A 15,752-nucleotide genomic window follows, 5' to 3' on the forward strand; every position below is an offset into this window, starting at 1 on the left:
AGCAGATAGTAAGTTATTGATGATATGTTGGGGTTAGAGACTACAGAATGTCTTTTCAAAGTAAATTTTATGTTTTCTTTGTTCTAAAATTCTTTTTTTCCTTGCCCACATCAACCAGAAACCCCTCAGTTCCTGCACATGGGTGAGATCATAGATGGTGTAGACATGAGAGCTGAGGTTGGAGTTCTCACCCGGAATGTTGTGATCCAAGGAGAAATGGAAGATTCCTGTTACGCAGAAAATCAGTGCCAATTTTTTGATTATGATACCTTTGGGGGACATGTTACGGTAGGCAAAAGGATTTGATGATTTATTTGAAATCCTGGTTGCTAAATGCATGTTTAAAAAAACTTTCAAATTTTAGAATGAGATATATATAGATGTTAAAAAGAAATCATATTTCACTTCTCTCAAATGACAATGAGCAGGTTTTAGATAATTAAAAGAGAAAGTTATACCTTCATTTAGTTGACCTGGAACTGTAGTTAAATCAGTCCAGAATTGTTCCATGAAAAGTTAAATCATTAGCCCGGCATGGTGGCGCATGCCTATAGTCCCAGCTACTTGGGAGGCTGAGGCAGTAGGAGTTTGAGGTTGCTGTGAGCTAGGATGATGCCATGGCACTCTAGCCGGGGCAACAGAGTGAGGCTCTCTCTTAAAAAAAAAAAAAAAAAAAAATTAAATCAAAATATTGGGAAGAACGAATTACACAGAGACAAAAATAAAGGATCTTGGTATCCATGCATGTAATTTCTTAAAGAATCAATTGATTTTTTTTAAAAACATGATATTACTAAAGGATAAACAATAGTAGCATGCACATACAAAATATGTTTCTGTAATAATGTTTGTTGATTTTTATTTTGTAAAAATATTGAGCACCTATGTATGGTAAGCTGTAGTCTATATACTAATCTATTGGACTTCTAGGCTGCATTTTGGTTATGTATGTTTATTTTATTTATTTTGAATTGCCTAGTATTTCTGGAAAGAAAGGTTACATATGTTTTAATTTAATTTTAAAAAATTTTTATGTATTTTATTTTTTATTTTTATTTTTATTCAAATTCCTGGGCTCAAGTGACCCTCCTGCCTCAGCCTCTCGAGTAGCTGGGACTAGAGGGGCCTGGCTGATTTTTTTCATTTTATGTAGAGATGGGTTCTGCTGTGTTGCCCAGGCTGGTCTTGAACTCCTGGCCTCAAACGGTCTTCCTGCCTTGGCCTCCTAAAGTGATGGGATTACAGGTGTGAGCCACCATGCCTGGCCCTAAAATATTCGAACAAATCAAAACACTTACGCAGAGATCATTTTTGTAGTTTTCCTGATTATATTTGTCTTTATTCCTAATTAAAGGCTATTTTCAATGGCTCTTTAAAGCATTTGCTTATGTAAAGAAGTATTTGCTAAATTATTAACTGGCAATTCAGGAAAATAGGTTGCAAAAGAAAATACATGTTTTGATATATATTCTCCTTCAGATGTTGTCTATTTAAACAATATTTTTTGCCACTTTCCTATTCTGAAAAGTATCGATTTGATTTTGGTTCCTTGTCTCGTAGATAACGAAAAATTTTACTTCAGTTCATCTTTCTTATGTGGAATTGAGGCACATGGGCCAGCAGCAGCTGGGGCGGTATCCTCTTCATTTTCATCTCTGCGGAGACGTGGATTCCAAAGGAGGGTACAGACACGCAACATTTGTGGACGGCCTGTCTATCCATCACAGCTTCTCAAGGTGCATCACTGTGCATGGGACAAATGGCTTGCTAGTAAGTGGCCTTACGTTGTGTCGAGCATGCTAACGAAACAGTTAACGCTCCTTAATTCTCATGACTTGTCACTCTAATATAAGTAAACTATTTAGCCACACGCTTTACTCTGTCCTGTTCTTACTGAGAATTCTGTGATTGTTCTGTCTGAAGGAGGCCTACTTTTTTAACATCCAGATTCTCCTCTTTTTAAATTTCATTTTATTTAGTCCCTGTGGGATCTAAGCAAATTATCCTCTTTAGAGATAAATAAAGCCTGGCATTTAATTTTGCCGCTGCTGCTAAGATTAAAACTTCTTTTTGCCTTGGTACTGAACATGCTACAGTGAATAGCACTTGTTACTTAAATCACGATCAATCTTGTTACCAATGACATTATACACTTGTATTTCTGCAGATAAAAGACACCATTGGATTTGACACACTAGGGCATTGTTTCTTTTTGGAAGATGGTGTTGAACAGAGAAATACTTTGTTCCACAATCTGGGACTCCTCACCAAGCCGGGCACTCTCCTCCCCACTGATAGGAACAACTCTATGTGTATCAGCATCCGTGACAAAGTGTTTGGAAATTACATCCCTGTGCCCGCCACTGACTGTATGTGAGTAATTGGCAGAGAGAAAGACTCATGTGTGGATGGTCAAGGCCTTTAACTTTTGGGGAAGATATTCTGGGGGAAGTTTTTAGTGGGCAGGATTTTTCATGAAGACTGTTTAAATCACTTTCAAAAATGCCTTGCAGGGCTGTTTCAACTTTCTGGATTGCTCATCCCGATAATAATCTGATTAATAATGCAGCTGCAGGCTCACAGGTAAATAGTATTAAAGTGTTTTCAGATCTTTTGTATTATTCTTGTTTATAAATCCTCTGGGTTTCTATGGATGTAATGTCATGTGTGCCAGTGTAACCCAAGCATGACATTGTTTGCTGCTACTGCCTGCTTAGTTGACAGCAGGATATGGTTAAGATTGTTATTCTATTTCTTTGAATCCTTTGTGCCAGTTAGTGTCTATGAGTATAATAAGACAGGTGCCAAAGGGAGGAAAAGAGGTGGACTAATCTGTTCAGTTCTGTCATCTCCAGAGCGCATTTTTGGTGTATTATGTACAGTCTTTCTGGCTTCTCATATTTAAGTCACATGTGGCCGAATAACCGATCATTTGTTTCTAGTGTTGATGAACAAAGAAAGCCTTAGCTTTTCTCTATGGGAATGGATCATTTTGTAGAATACTGTGACAGTTGTCACTTTGGTCAAGGGGCACATCCTTTCGTTAAATGCAAAGATTTATATACACTTGGGAATTTCATCTCCTTGGAAAAGCAGCTGAACTCACATATGTGCTGTGAATTATTTAAGACACACACAAGAATAATTTTTGAGAGATAAATGAACTCTTTTTGGATGGTAGAAATGTCTCCTAGAGAAGCTTGGAGAAATTGACATTTATAATTGTGACTTAAAACTAATTTATAATTAAAAAAGAATCTTTCAAGACATTATACTATTAAGATTGTAACTGTGCTGAAAACTACAGAAATAACATTCATATTTGTACAATGTGGCATTTAGAATTTTAAAAAGGAAAGAAATTCCTAGCATTGTTTCCCTAGGATGAAGTAAAAGATTAATTGAAGAGAGTATTTCTTTGAGATAACAAGAATCTAGGCATCATTGGGTGATGGTTGAACTCACATGTGTTATTTTCCTTAAAAACATAAAACATAACCTGGAGGTCCCTGTCAGTTGAAGATCTTATTTGACAGGGCAGAGACCTGGGCATTTGATCATTTCAGGTTTTCATTTATTCCTTTTCCACAAAATACGTGTTGAGCCTGTGTGGGGTTTGTGCTGAGAGTGTCTAATTGGAAAGTGAGTTTTTGAGTCAAGATGACCAAGAGGTTGCTCTGCAGCCTTACCTATTGTCACTGTCTGATCTATGTTACGTTATAAGTCAACAGGCAGGGCAAAGATTCCTTTCAGCTCTTTTTAAAAGTCAAGGGTTGAAGATTAAAGCAATTGCAGAGTCTGAAAAATGTAAGATGAGGTTACCAGATACCCTCACTGCGGCTCACGTGAGAAAAGAAGAAAGCATTTCATGCATGTTCTTCTTTGTTTTCATTCTGTGAGCTATTTCTTTTCTCCCTAGAAGAACTGTTCCAGTAAAGTGAATTTTGGCAGGGTTTTTCCTCCCAAAGTAAATTAAACCGTTTTTTTTTCATTGTACCTTTCCACTGCCTTTTACAAAGGTCCTTTTACCTGTTTGGACACCACAGTGTTTAACAGGAAGCAACTGCTACCCTCTTATTGGCACCCTCCCCAAGCCCCACATCTCCAAACTCCGCTGCATCCCAGGAGGGCCCGCTCTGCCCTCAGCTTGCAGGTTATGGTATCGAGTCTTCTTGCTGACACTCCAAGTCTTATTCCATTGAGCTGTCTGTTTTGTGCCCAAAAGAGTTGAAGGGGCAAACATTTTGAAGAGTAGTTTGTTTTTATTAAGACCCCTTTGTCAACTTTTATCATGGAAAAATATTAAATATTGCATTCATTTTGGTGTGTAGCTATATAAGGTTTCCATAATTCATATCTCTCCTCTATGCTCCCAATGCTTTGTCTCAACTGATATAGTACTTATTACATATATTATATTTTAGTTATCTCTGTAGTTCCCATTAGACTAGGAATGTTTGAGAATAGTCTTACTGTACATCTCCTTTTACACTGTTTAAGTTTTAACAACCTGTTTAATCCCAAGTTCCATAATGTGAAGTTGTCCTTCAGATTGGGATGATTTTTAATTCAACTGTAAACTAAAAAAATTGCCATGAGAATTACGAACATTTATTTCTATTTTCATGTCTCATTTTGAGTGTCAAAAAATTTTAAACTGTTCCGTTCCTGTTTTGGTCAGTAATACTGAAATTGAACAGACAGGGTCCAGACGGAGACAGCATCCCGATTCATACATGTGGTGGCTTTTTTCTTTTTTTTTTTTTTTCCTTTGGCAAAAATTTGCCTCGGGACAGGAAGGGCATTGGAGTTGTTTGAAAGAAGTCAGTGAGCCCTGCATGTTGGCGGACAGTTGTTTAATAGGAATGACTCATCTATTGATCAGGTTAGGAGGTAAACAGAAGAAAACCATATTGCTTAATGGCCGTGCTGTCCTGGGCACATAGAAAGCTTATTTGGTTTTAATGCTGCATAACTTTTTAAAGTAGATAATGATGGGAAAGTTGTTTTGAATGTAAATTTTGGGGTTAGCCAATTATTTCTACCTTTTGTCTAAGCCTGCAAGCAAAATTAAATTTTCTTTAAAAAAAAAATGATGTAACTGCCTTCAGGGTGCTAGATTTGTGCACATTTTTTTTTTTAAGCTACCCATCATGAACTATGTATACATTTTTTATAGCCATTTCTGAACCCGAAACAATGAAAAATTTGTGTGAAAAAGGTTAAACTTTCTTGTGAAGCAGTTTATGAGGCTGTCTCTTAGAGTGGCTGTATAAAATAAGGCTTTTAATGATCTTGCCCTTTCATTTATAGGATGCTGGAATATGGTATTTATTCCACAAGGAACCTACTGGGGAATCTAGTGGATTGCAGTTGTTAGCGAAACCAGAACTCACTCCATTGGGTATATTTTATAACAACAGGGTCCATTCAAATTTTAAGGTAGGTTCCTCAGTTTTAACAATCAGTACATATGATATACTTTGTAAAGGATGAACTTCACTTATATTTTAGTACATTTTGTGCTGCTATACCACAGTGCCACAGACTGGGTAATTTATAATGAACAGAAATTTATTTGACTCACAGTTCGGGAGTCTTGGAACTCCAAGATTGAGGGGCCACATCTGGCGATGTGGCCTTCTCACTGTGTCCTCCCGTGGAAGTAGGGCAAAGAGAGAGTGAGAGAGGGCGAGAGATCAAGCTCGTAGCCCCAAGCCCTTTTATAATCAGCATTAATCCATTTGTGAGGATGAGCCCTCAGGACCTACAGACCTCCCATTAGGTCCTACCTCCCAATACTTTTGCACTGGGAATTACATTTCCATGTGGGGCACACCCTCAAACCATAGCAGATTATAGGTGAGAAATGTCAGATTTTGGTAGAACTCATCATCAGAGAAAGTAATTTGTGACTTAAAAAAGCAGACACCTAACCCTTCGGTGTTCAGGATGTGTATATGATATAGCATTCCATTTAGTCATACACAGGTATGCACAACACACACATGCACGTGTAATCTGAATAATTACATAAGGGACTTGATAATGGACTTGATCCATGTGTCCTCATCCTCTCTCTCTTTCCTTCCCTCCCTCTCTCTCACCTTCTTTCCAATCTTTAACATCATTACATGTTTCTAGGGATGCACACATTAGATAGTATGCTTCTGGGGTTAATAGGTATAATTCTTCTCTACTCTTCATTCACAGTGGCTGGTTGAGTGTCCTACTAGGCATTTAATACTAATTATGTAAATAATAAGATACTGCTTAAAAATATTTGACTAATTTAAGGTGATCCAGATCAGGTAACTGAAAGGCCATTTGGGAGCTCCAGTTTCCGTGATATTGGGCATTTACCCTCCACTCCTGTTGAGAAATACATTTGGTTCATTTGTGCTCACAAGACACTGTAATATTTTTATTTTATGCGTATAATGCCCAGATCCTTTATCCTGAGGTGACCCACACCAAAGTTCAATCAATACTTCCCATTTGTGATACTCAGAAGATCCTTTAAAAACCTGAATGTGTTATAATTGGAAGAGATTAGAATCATTTGATGCAAACTTGAGGAAAAACTCTATACAGAGCTATGATTTTTATGAGCTGAATAGTAGATTAAGGCTACTAATTATCGAAAGTAGCATTTCAAAGTATAAATTCTCCAATTTTCTTAATTGTAAGTGTATAAAAAGCATCTCATTCTAATTTTTTGATGTCATATACCATGATGATATGTAGTAATCAACTCTATGTAAGAACATTAAATCTAAATAATATAAGTAGATAATTAGGTTTTAATTTATTGAATTTGGGGATAACTGTCCAGGATAGTACTTTTTAGCCAAAGGAAATTGAACCCTGGGAGTTTTCAAAAAGAAACCTGCTGTCTTGGGATCACTCATAAATACAGACACACACACACACACACACACACACTCTCACACTCCCTGGCCCCCATGGCTTCAACTCCTGAATCTGCATCTAGTCCAGGTTGGTCACATGTATCATGCTTTGTACTGACTACCCCTTGAATGTCTCGGGGACATATACATAAAACATGTTCAAAACCAAAATCCTTATTTTTAGGCCCAGATCTATTCTTGTATGTCTGTTTAGCAAATTAAACCACTAGTCACCTAGTTGCCCAAACCAAAAATGTAAGTTTTTATTGCTCTTTTCCTCCCCCCTGAACTATTTTATCAATTACTAAATGATATCAGTTCTACCTGGTAAAAAATTCTCACTCTATTTTCTTCTGTTACTACTAGTCTAGGTCATCTTTCTCTTCCAGATTACTGAAATCGTCTCCTATCTTATTTCTTATCTCTCTCTCTCTCTCTCTCTCTCTCTCGTTTTTTTGTTGCTTTCTGCTCCCTTTCAATCCATTACCCATCTTGTAGCTAACAGTGTTTTTCTTCTTAAAATGCGGTTGGTTATGATGCCATTGTTAAATTTCTGGTATCCTTAGAGCACATGATCTCTGTATAATCTGACATTGGCTCCTCTTTAGCCTTCGGCCTTCTTCCTTACCTTTCCTCCCGCCATATGTGCTTGTTAGTCCACCCAGGGTTTTTTTTTTCTCAGACGTTCCACACTTTCCCTCATCTCCAGACTTTTGTACAAACTAGTCCCTTGAGCACTTTTCTCTGGCTCATCAGCTGCTTCCACCCACCCCCTGCCCTGTGCCCCACCCATTCTTCTGCTTGTGTGACTCCCCTCCTTCCTTCCAGGTGCAGCTTTAGGAGGTCACTTCTTTCGGGAGACATTCCCTAAATCTTCTTATGTTCTCCTGGGAAAAGACCTTCTGCAGGTGTCCTTCTTTTCTGCCAAAGCATCATCTACTTCCTTTATCGTGTGCTTATCAAATAGGACTATAATTTTTAAATTTAATTCCGTGTCTTCCCGCTAGTGTTTTGTTCCAGTAACAGCAAGGATCGTATTTTTCTTGTTAATTGATACGTAATGCTTGGTGCCTACCACAATGTAGGCACTAAATAAGTGTTTGCTGAATAACTGAATAAAATGACAAAAAAGAAACCCAGGAAAGGAGCTGTTTTTCACAATACCAATGCTGTTTATTCCTTCCCTCCCCTTTTTGGTAAAAGTGATAAGCTGAAACTTATTTTTATGAATCATTATATGTGTAATTGTAACTTGGGATTCGTATTCATTCGAGTCCATTGTTGTATTTTTCAGGCTGGCTTATTCATTGACAAAGGCGTCAAAACAACCAACTCTAGTGCTTCTGATCCAAGGGAATACCTCTGTTTGGATAACAGTGCAAGGTAGAGCTGGTTCTTTACAATCACACTCAAGCCATATCTTGCCAAATCAAAACTCTCTGACTCAAGCACATTGTGTTCTTTTCTCTAATAACACATTTAAAATGAAGTTTTAAAAGTTTGTAGAAGGGTCTTGGGAAAAACATTTGTTCTGTAGTTCCCTGTACTACGGCTGTGCTTTTTCTCTTTGAAATACCAAAGAAGTTGATGCTTTTCTCTTTTTTTTACAGCTATAAATTGATGTTAGAGTTGTAGAAAGGGAAAGACAAAGTAGAGAGATATGTTGAAAAAGGTTCCAAATTTGGCATGGAGTATGATTCATTGAAAAACAAGTTGAACTAAGATGTTTAGTCTAATCTCTGAAAACCAAACCCTATAAAATTTATTCTTAGTGGTCAAAATGGAACATTGCTTTGAATCTATTTCAAAGGGAAAGATCCCAATGTGATGATCAAGCCGGTTCTGGTTCAGTTGTTCGTAGCCTCAGATTCAGTTCATAGCCAGGCTCTAGGCTACTGTTTCATAACCATAAAATGTGGTTGGGATTGGATCAGCATTTCAGCAAAGCTCTCCTACATGCTGTATGTGAGCCAAAATAAATAAAATGTCTCAAATGAAAATAACATTTTCTGGAAAAGAAGGCAACTTAAAGTCACATTCAGTAGAAACTGTACATATTATTTTTCTATACTTGAAGTTGACTGTCCAGTATATGGAGCTGTTAAGGTGCTAGATTTAACAGGCTTTGTCGATAAATACTTAAGAAAAGAATACCAGACCCAGTGGTTCATAAGGGGAATAAAATAGGGACCACACTGTAGGTTGGTGACTCTGACTTAAGTGCAAGGCAGGATCCTTGAGACACATTAATAAGGCTTGAGGTCAGGAGAAATCTGGGAAAAGTGCAGTGGGTAAAATTACTCATCAGGATTCCTCAAAGGTCAAGCTGAGCCTGAAATATTTAAAGCAATGATCAGAGAGCATTTGAAAACCCAGAAACTGTGGACATTATTTAAATAAAATACAAGGTACTGGGTACCTAATAGCTGACCAGCATATGAAATGGAAAAATAGAGGAGATAAGAAGAAGAAAAAGGAATATATAGATGACAACAAATTATGAACCAAGAAGAGAATATTAGCTGGCAAGGTAAAGAAATATACGTTAAAATGTCACGGCTGCTTTTGTAGTTTTAAAGAGCTTATTATAACTGGTACAACTAGTAATGTGTACTTTGCATAGTATTGCCAGAAAAGTCCTTAAACATAAACAACCTGCTCTCTTCTCTGACTTGAAAAATTATTTATGTATGTATATATGTGTATATAATTATAACCATGGGCATGTGTGTGTATGTGTATATATATGTATATAAGAATGAAGGAGTAAATATATTTGAGTCCATTGATATTTTAAGTAGACTTGACAATAAAACAGTTTACCCATAATGGCTTAAGAAGTTCTTTACCAGACATGTGTATGTGATGTGATGAAAATGATAATCTGGGGTGGGGGAGAGGGAAGAGGAAAAAAAGAAAATGGTAATATTTCCTCCCTTCTCCATTATTTATTTCTCTAACAGTTTATAAATACATACATTGATAAGGAACTAGACTCCATTTGTAAGTTGTTATTGAAAAGAACTGATTACAGAAGAAAAGTAACAAGACATTTGGCAGCTTGTTTATACATTTGATTTTGTGTAAACTAGTGTGTAAAATATGCCCACATGTATTCATCCAATTCAGACATTAGTAAAAATGATAAAACTAACATAAGTGATAGAACTGATATAAATGAGTAATAAACCAGCCCATGAATTTAACATCAGGCTCAGGGGATCCAGAAGATATTTAGTCTGTTCTTCAAAGAGGAAGTTGACTCAACAATTAATCAGATGAGTCTTTCCTTGTTTCTTCAAGATGTGAAATTACAGGAATCCAAAGATGGGAAATTTTAACAAGAAAGCCCTTGGTTTGAAATTGGAAAATTTCATCTAGAGAAGTGAAAAAACATTAGAACCAATTAGTACGTTTAAAAAGAAGAACGATTAAGGGGAAGGTTGGGAAGTGTGCAGAAAGCTCATTGACGATGATAAAAAACTGAGAAAATTAAGTGTATTTTCTATATATATACCAAGTGGGAAAGAAAATGAAAATAAAGGGTATCAAAGCAAGTGGTCAATGATTGATTTACGTGGACAGGAAGTTCAGAACAGTTGAGAGGGCTATTGCAGAGAATTAGAGGTTGCTTCGTAGTACCTTTTTTTTTTTTTTGGCTTTCTTTTAGAGCATTGTGTCGTCTCCTTTCCAGAACTCTTCCATCTGCTTGATGTTATGAAAGGACTGCAAAGCTACTTGGCAGTAACTACAATGCCAGAAGGATAGATACTGGTTGAGAGTCAGACTTTTTAACCTTAGGTCAGAGCTAGTTATAGTAAGGTGACTTGGGTCATATAATCTAAGGATGGATATGACACCCTTTATCTCCACTGCTACTGCGCCAGTCTACACCTCCACCATCTGTCTGAAATAAATAAAGAACCTCTAGATTGGTCTCCTTATAGTCCATTCTCTAGAATCTATTCTCCAGGGAGCAGCCAGTGATTTGTTAAAAGGAAAAAAAAAAAGAGATTTGATCACATCACTTCTTGATTCTGTGCTTCCGTCGACGGTCCGTCACATTTCCAATGAAGACCCACATCCTTACCTGGTACTTGCCCACCTCTCTATCCCATCTCCCTCGCTCCTTACTTTCCAGCCAACTTGTTTATTGTTGCTGACCATGCTAAGCTCACTCCTGCCTAAGGACATTTGCACTTGCTGTTTTCTGTCCATAGCTGCTTCTTCCATCATATACATTTAGTGAGCACCTACTGTGTGCCTACAACTGTGGTAGTAGAAATGCTGTGTAGTTTTTGTCTTTTCTTCCCCAGGTTTGTAAGATTGAGATAGACACAATCTTTTCTTTTTTTTGATAGGTGGCCTTATGGGGTTATTTGAGTTGTTATAGTGGATAGTTTTTGATACCAGTTTTCTTGACCTTTTCATTAAGGTCCTTAAAAGTATTTTAGAGAGAAGAGAAAGAAAAGGTAAAGTTCAATCTTTATAATAAATGGGTCAATTAAATACAATCTATTTTAAATGTAGGCAATTTTAAGATATTGAACTGAGTTTTGTCTATGTCTAAAACATTTAACCAGCACACAACTCAAATTGTACTTGAGTTCACATATATGTATTTTGAAATACATGATTAATTTATTGAATAAGTTTATTAGTAATATGTAGCTTAAGAATTTCTGAAGTCATGCTAGATTGTCTGATCTGAGTTTTTTTTGTTTGGAAATGATTTTCATGCTTATAATGTTATACAGTGTCCATTCTATACATTGATTTAAAAAAATAAATAAGATATGACAGCAGTTCTCTGGAAACTTATGTGTAAATAAATGTAATTTAAAAAAATATTTGAAATATAACTAAGTTATATCTTAAGATTTTTTTTTTATTTGTTTTGGTCAAATTTAAATCCTACTTCTTGACACTTAAGCTTATAATTATAAATGGCAAATTTCCATTGCCTTTTCATTACTTAAAAAAAATTTGTTCTTTTTTTATTTAAACTCCAGATTTCGGCCTCATCAGGATGCAGACCCTGAAAAGCCACGTGTTGCTGCTGTAATTGACAGGCTCATTGCTTTTAAAAATAATGATCATGGAGCTTGGGTCAGAGGAGGAGACATCATTGTTCAGAATTCAGCGTGGGTGTTCATTATATATTGACACTGCTGTATTTATTTTTAGGGATATTTTTTTAAAAAGCCAGTAGAATGAAAGTTCAGTGGTGGTTTCTGGAATCGTATTATTATTACTAACAGACAGGACATGCTCTGAAGAAGTATGCTAGAGGTAACAGACTGCAAATGTTTGGAATCGTCTCATTTGGGTGCTTTTATTGGAACTGAACCTGTCTGGTGACATGAGAGTTTTTGATGAGATTGAGCAGAAACTGGGAATTTAACTTTATATAACAAGCATGGTCTATGTCAGAGAGCTAAATAAAGATTTCCAAACTACCTGGATTTTTTTCCTTCCTCTTGGAAACTACTTAAAGTTTTCTTCCATTGCCACTCAAAACAAAAGCTGTATAATTCCACCTTAATGAGTCTGTTGACTTACATCTTAACATGATTTGAGGCAGTAAGCGTCTCACTTTTTTTTTTCCATTTGTATAATTTTAGAAGAGGTCTGATGCATGTTGAGTTAAGATTTGGTGTTCAATATTTTAGTAGTTTAGAAAAATGTGTTTTTTCCCCCTGGCACTGACATTAGCTTCTTGGCATTTCACCATCATCTCTGACTTTTATCATCCAGAAAGACTGATATATTGAATCTGTAGAAATGGCTTGGGTGTCTTGTTGAAAGGTTGTGAAAAGAATAGCACAATCTAATTGTTCTTTAAAAAATAATTATAAAAATAATAATTCTAGCTAACACTTATATGCTGCTTACTATTTGCCAGGCACTGGTTTTGGACCCTTGAAATTTTTTAGTATGTTTAATACTCTCAAGAATCCTAGGAAGAAGGTTGTATTATTATTTCAACTTATAGATGGGAAAACTTGAGGGAGAGAGGGGTTGAGTAACTTGCCCAAAGTGACACAGCTAAGAATTGGCAAAGCCAAGATTTGAACCAGGAACCCTCACTGTGGATTCTGTGCTCTCAGTTATTGTGAAGTGCAACTTTTGTGTGGCCTTGGAGAGAGTGAATCTTGAGACCCTTGGATTTCACGATAATTAAATATTGAGAGAATTACTTCTTACATGATATGGTAAACTAAAATCTTCCCACATTCTCTTTTCTCTTTCAGATTTGCAGATAATGGAATAGGACTGACCTTTGCAAGGTTTGTAATTGCTTAAAAATACTTATTTGATTATTTTAAAGCTGTGTGATTTTAAAATAACCCTTGACTTTCTTTTCTTTTCTTTTCTTTTTTTTTTTGGTGGGGGGATAACTCACAAGAATGTTTTATCATTTCTTAGCATTTAAAAAAAAATTAGCATCCTCTTCCTGATACCACTAGAGGGCCAAAAATACATTTTTCTTGATGAATTGAATTTATACCCAAGTAGTAGGTTAATTTGGCTAGTATTCCACAGAAGGGTGCCCGTCATAAATTTTGCTTAGAAGAAAAGACTTGAGATTTAGACTAAAGTTCTTAAGAAGTAGGGGAAAAAGAAGGGAGTAAAAGTAGGAAGAAAATTAAAAACTAATCTTTTCTTTCTTACGAGCTGCTCTAACTTGGCAATGGTCTTCAAAAACTAAACTTTTTGTGTTACATATTTTTCTCTAAATAATAGTCATTCCAGTTGTCATTGTTAAGTGTGCTGGTAATTTAGTTGTATTCAGAGCAAGTTTGTTTTCAATACTGTTTGAGACTGCAGCAATAAGTTGGTATTGCAAAATTACACTTCATTTGTCTATATATAATTTGCAAACCATTTATTAATTTACATGAAGTATTTTCACAGTTTAAAAGCAATTTCTGAAGACTTGATAATATGTATTCGAAAGAGCTATGGGCTGCTTTTAAAATTTTTAGCTTGTATGTTATAGCTTGCCTTCATTTGGGAATAAGTTTAAATTTTCTAGAGAAGTGTGGCTAATGATTGTTCTTATTTTAACAGTGATGGAAGCTTCCCAAGTGATGAAGGGTCCAGCCAGGAGGTATCGGAATCTCTCTTTGTTGGGGAGAGCAGGAATTATGGCTTTCAGGGTGGTCAGAACAAGTATGTAGGCACCGGAGGAATAGACCAGAAGCCTCGGACATTACCTAGGAACAGGTAAGCATTACTTTAAAAGTAGGGTGTTAAACTCAAGCAATAAAGGAAGAGCTAACCCTCAAGGAAATTTATGTGATAATCTTGGATGGACTGGTTCCTACTGTGACTCTTTTCCTGTTTTATTACTGCCACTATTACCACTGTTACTATTATTGTGTGTATTTTCCTCCTGGAATTTTGGAACATTAATTATTAAATATTTCATCGATTTCATTACCAGTTTTATAACAAAGAAACCTATTTTGTTTCTCATTTCTTATACAAGACCTTATATAAGCTGGTGAATTTTTGTTGGTTCTTTCTTGAGCTATAGAAAGTTGCCAAACCATAAACTATGACATTAGGTCAGTCTTTCCTCAACTTGTGATGTTGGTTTTCAGAAATAACCACTGGAAAAAGGAAATTACCTCCTGAAAAGAGCCCTAGGAAATGAGAGTTGATTGATGGCAAAGTTGACTCGCAACCTAACCTCGGCTGTATAATCAACAGTGTTTTTAGGTGCTGGAGGGGGACAGGGGTAGGCTGTTGGCATGTTTTCTGTCGTAGTAATCACAGAGTCATTAAAATAGTACTGAGCACTTCTTCAAAGTTTCTGGGGGACTATTAACTAATTAATCCATACCTCAGTTCTGAGACACATTTTGGAGTTGTCCTCGTTTTGCTTGTGAGGAAATCAGGTAGAGGAAAACCAAATAGTGTTCTAAAGGCCTCACCTCTGAGCCTAGGCCAAAATTCATCAAGAATTAACTCCCTTATGGAAATGCTATCTCTGGGCATCGGGCTGGGGTTAGGCAGGGGAATGGGGCAAACAGACTGTTGGGTTTCTAAGGGGGAATGTGGAGAGTGAGGGCTGGGGACAGAGCTTTCCTAGTTTTTGGCTAACGATTATCTATGCCTGGCTTCTCTCCCTCTGTGCTTATCATCATGGAATATTTAGCACCATTATATTCTATACTCTTTATAGAATTCCTCTTGTTAGATCAGGGAAGCCACTGGGAAAAGAACTTCATGGATTTTTTTTTTGAATAATTAACATACCTCGATACCCTGATTTGATTCATTCACATTGTATGCCCTTATCAAAATATCACACATATACTATAAAGATGTGTAACTATTATGTACCCATAATAATTAAAAATTAAAATTAAAAAATGCTTATGATGTATTAGTCCCTGTGCTAAATACTTTCTATTCACGTAATCCTCCAAAGCCCAATGAAGTAGGTGCTGTCATCAACCTGTTTTACAAATGAGTATTTTCCTAAAGATAGGAAAGGTGGGGTCAAACCCAGTTAGTTTGGCAGCAGTGCTGTGTTCTTCACAATCAAGATGTAGTTGCCTCTCCTGATATGTGGGTTTTAAAAAAAAAAGCTGTATTGGTTGGAGTATGGGCTCAGTATGATGATGGCCAAATCAATTCCACTCTTTTTATTTTGTGTTGACCTCCAGTTTTATTTCAAAATGCTTATTGCTTTGTTAAGGAGGGTTGTCCAAAGGCAAAATTTCTCATTGATGAATGGAACCACTTTTTCTTTTATTATATCTTTACAACCTTTTCTATGGGGCAGAACCATTTTGAGATATATGCTTAGAAATATGTCATGATGCA

At 36.3% G+C, this 15,752-nt stretch overlaps 1 protein-coding gene across 3 annotated transcripts in view; it reads left to right on the plus strand.

Moving 5' to 3' along the window:
* CEMIP2 (cell migration inducing hyaluronidase 2) overlaps positions 1-15,752 on the plus strand; it is a 67,549-nt gene that overhangs the window by 29,049 nt on the left and 22,748 nt on the right. For 2 of the 3 annotated variants that reach the window (XM_069476402.1, XM_069476404.1), the window contains 9 exons: positions 119-288; positions 1,561-1,770; positions 2,168-2,373; positions 2,514-2,583; positions 5,314-5,442; positions 8,206-8,294; positions 11,924-12,055; positions 13,166-13,201; positions 13,986-14,141. In XM_069476402.1, coding sequence (XP_069332503.1) covers positions 119-288; positions 1,561-1,770; positions 2,168-2,373; positions 2,514-2,583; positions 5,314-5,442; positions 8,206-8,294; positions 11,924-12,055; positions 13,166-13,201; positions 13,986-14,141 — 1,198 coding nt within the window. The remainder of the gene's footprint in view (positions 1-118; positions 289-1,560; positions 1,771-2,167; positions 2,374-2,513; positions 2,584-5,313; positions 5,443-8,205; positions 8,295-11,923; positions 12,056-13,165; positions 13,202-13,985; positions 14,142-15,752) is intronic. The other variant, XM_069476405.1, reaches the window with a different exon arrangement.

Source organism: Eulemur rufifrons, chromosome 7 (assembly GCF_041146395.1).
Source record: "Eulemur rufifrons isolate Redbay chromosome 7, OSU_ERuf_1, whole genome shotgun sequence".
Taxonomy (NCBI): domain Eukaryota; kingdom Metazoa; phylum Chordata; class Mammalia; order Primates; family Lemuridae; genus Eulemur; species Eulemur rufifrons.